We start from the raw sequence: 3,151 nt of genomic DNA, 5'->3' as shown, positions 1-3,151 counted from the left end.
TATACCAGAATATCATCTATGAATACCACAACAAATTGGTCCAAGTAGGGTTTAAAGACTCGATGCATTAAATCCATAAATGCGGCAGGAGCATTTGTTAAACCAAAAGGCATCACGGCGAACTCAAAATGACCATATCTGGAATTAAAGGCAGTTTTCGGTATATCATTTTGCCTAATTCGTAACTGGTAATAACCTTGCCTCAAGTCCAACTTAGAGAAAACTATTACTCCTTGTAGTTGATCAAACAACTCGTCAATGTGTGGCAAAGGATATTTATTTTTCACCGTCACATCATTTAAGCCACGATAGTCAATACACAGTCTCAAACTACCGTCCTTCATTTTAACAAATAACACAAGAGCTCCCCAAGGTGACTCACTTTCTCGAATAAACCCTTGCTCTAACAGATCTTGTAGCTGTAGTTTCAATTCCTTAAGTTCGGCGGGAGCCATTCGGTATGGTGTTTTTGCAATGGGAGCAGTTCCAGTACCAAATCGATCTTAAATTCTATTTCCCTCTCTAGTGGCATCGATTTCAACTCATCAGGAAAGACATCAGGAAATTCATTTACTACTAATACATCCTCCAGTTTTACCTTATCTCCAGGAGTATTAATTAAGAAGGCTAAGTAGCCCTGCGCCCCTTTACTCAATAGCTTTCTAGCTCGAATTTCCTAAACAAGTGCAGACGAGGCTAACCTACCATTCACATCCAACCTTAAAGTTGCTTCTCCGGGTATCGAGAATTCCACCACCTTAGTTTTACAGTTCAATTGGGCGTTATAACGGGCCAGCAAATCCATGCCTAAAATCACATCGTACCCCTTAAGATTTAAACTTATCAAGTCTCCCACCAACTTCCGTTCTCCTACCCAAATCTCGCAATTTTTGTAAACCATATTGGTAATTAAGCTTTGATCCCCAGCAGGTGTTTTAACTTCTAAGTCATATGGCAATTTAACAGGGATCACAGCAATACCACACATAAAGGCAGGATTCACAAAAGAATGGGTTGCCTCCGGGTCAATTAAAAGCTTAGCTAAGCGGTGGAATACAGGGATCGTACCTTCTACCACTTCAGAGAACTCAGGGGCTCGCTGATAGTCCAAGGCAAAAACCCTAGCCGAGGATTTTGGTCTACTCCCACTAGCAGTTGGTTGTTTAGGGTTTGACTTCTCCGACTGGGTAACCCCGTTTCCCTCACGGTTCTTAACAGGACATCCGGCAAACTGATGTTCGGAACTACCACAACGGAGGCACTTCTTCAACTTTTGCCAACAAGCGTCCTCGATGTGGTTTCTCTTACCACAATATCCACAGCTCGTACAAAGAGTTGGTGTAGGAACTCCCTGGGAGATGGTCCTAGGTTGCCCTTGTCCTTTTCCACTTGGAGCCCCTCTAGATGGAGCTCCTCCTTTTTGTGTCCCACCAATTCGGACTCCACCTGCACCTCTTCCAAACTTAGAAGATGGTACATTCTGATCACCTCGTCCAGAAGTACCACTAGATGCATCTCGTTTCTTGGCATGAAAGGTCCGAACTTGAAGTCGAGCCTGCTCCACTCGTTGAGCTTTGTCAAGTGCATCTTTAAAGGTATCGATTTGGGCAGCGGCAAGATCCTTTTGAATTTTCACATTCAAGCCTTGTATAAACCGCCTTATGCGTTTTTGTTCACTAACCACCAATTCTAGAGCAAACTTGGAGAGTCGAGTGAACTGAGTCTCATATTCTGCTACACTTGAAGTACCTTGACGCAGCTTGATAAACTCGTCCTCCCTTTTTTCCTGGATTAAGGGCGGAAGGAACTTCTCATTGAATTCCCTAGTGAAGTTTAACCAAGTACGTGGGGTTTGCTCTCTTTCCCACTTGGCCCTTATTACGTTCCACCAGGAACGGGCCGCACCTTCTAACTAGGAAACAGCGAAGATAACTTGCCTCTCTTCAGTATAATGTAACGCAGCGAATATATCCTCCATTCGCTCGAACCAATTCTCGGCAACTTCAGGTTCAGGTCCTCCGAGAAATTTTGGAGAAGCAAACTTTTGAAACCTCTCCAGAGCCCTATCCTCACCTACCTCAGGGTCCCTTTGTTGGTTATCAGGTACTTGGCCCTGCTGGTCAACCAAGCGAGTCAGTAAATCAGTCATTCGATTGATAGCCATAGCTACTTGATCCCCTCCTTCACCTCGAGGTCCCTGGTTCTAGTTTGCTACAGAACCTTGTTTCTCTCCTTGATCTTGGACTGGCCTGGATTCTCGCCCACGGCTCCGAGCACGTCTTTGTCTAGTCTCCATTATCACTCACTGGCCTAGTGCCCACGTATAGCAACTAATACGGTAAGCAAATATGGGTATACAATAGATGCTTATTCATATTTAAAAGTCAAATAAAAAATGAAATCGGAGTTACGATAAGCGAGTGAAAATGCAAAACAATAAAAGCCAATGTCGAAATAGAGTCAAGGTCAAAAGTCAAAGGTCAACAGTCAACAGTCAAAAAGTCAAAGACCAAGGTCAAAGTCAATAGTCAAAGGTCAACAGTCAAAGCATTATATATTAAAAGACTCATAACAGTCATTTACAAGGTAACAGAACCAAAAGTAGCAAGTACGAACCTCAAAAGTACAGATATAGTCGCACAGTTATATCAAGCGAAAATCTAGTGCGAGTAGTCAAAAGAAATCTGTACAACCACTGCGTCACCACATCCCCTAACCTTCCTATGTATAAAGGTCAAAATCATCCACTATCCTAACCTAATGGTGAAGGCCTAGTCCGTGGCGGGACTAGCTGACCCCCCAACCTCGGCGGGTTCAGCTCCCGAACCAACTCCAGTATGAGAAGCCTCATCACTCGCTTCTCCTAGAAGATCGTCACAAGCATTCAGAATGGACTCCGCTCTAGTCCTCACCTTCATTGCTCTAGTAACCATGCGCTCCTGAGTTTCCCCCAATTGTAAGCAAAGGTCATCAATCCTCTCTTGGCCCTCAACCATATCGTACTCGAGCTCCTTAATCCGCTCGGCTTGCATCTTATTAGCTTCCCTCAGTTGGTTTACTTCGGCTTCAAGCCTAGCATTATCCTTGGCTAACTCCTTCCTCTCCTCTACCACGGCCAAAACAACTGTATTGGGATAGGCATAGGTGTGGC

At 44.1% G+C, this 3,151-nt stretch overlaps 1 protein-coding gene across 1 annotated transcript; it reads right to left on the bottom strand.

Moving 5' to 3' along the window:
- Positions 1-676: 676 nt before the first annotated feature.
- On the bottom strand, positions 677-2,164 carry LOC113769190. Its single transcript, XM_027313658.1, has 2 exons — positions 1,938-2,164; positions 677-1,823 (listed from the first exon to the last, which is right to left on the bottom strand). The coding sequence occupies exons 1-2, from the start codon at positions 2,162-2,164 to the stop codon at positions 677-679; spliced, it is 1,374 nt and encodes a 457-aa protein (XP_027169459.1).
- Between the last annotated feature and the right edge of the window lie 987 nt (positions 2,165-3,151).

This window comes from Coffea eugenioides, chromosome 4, assembly GCF_003713205.1.
Source record: "Coffea eugenioides isolate CCC68of chromosome 4, Ceug_1.0, whole genome shotgun sequence".
NCBI classification, from domain to species: domain Eukaryota; kingdom Viridiplantae; phylum Streptophyta; class Magnoliopsida; order Gentianales; family Rubiaceae; genus Coffea; species Coffea eugenioides.
Note: the sequence above shows the minus strand (reverse complement) of the source record. Positions and strands in the feature narration are given on the sequence as shown.

Excerpts from the sequence above, each read along its gene's own strand:
- LOC113769190 (XM_027313658.1), bottom strand. The coding sequence starts at position 2,164 with ATGGCTATCAATCGAATGACTGATTTACTGACTCGCTTGGTTGACCAG. Across the intron at positions 1,824-1,937 it reads TTACATTATACTGAAGAGAG|GGAATTCAATGAGAAGTTCC; the intron begins GCAAGTTATCTT and ends AAACTTCACTAG.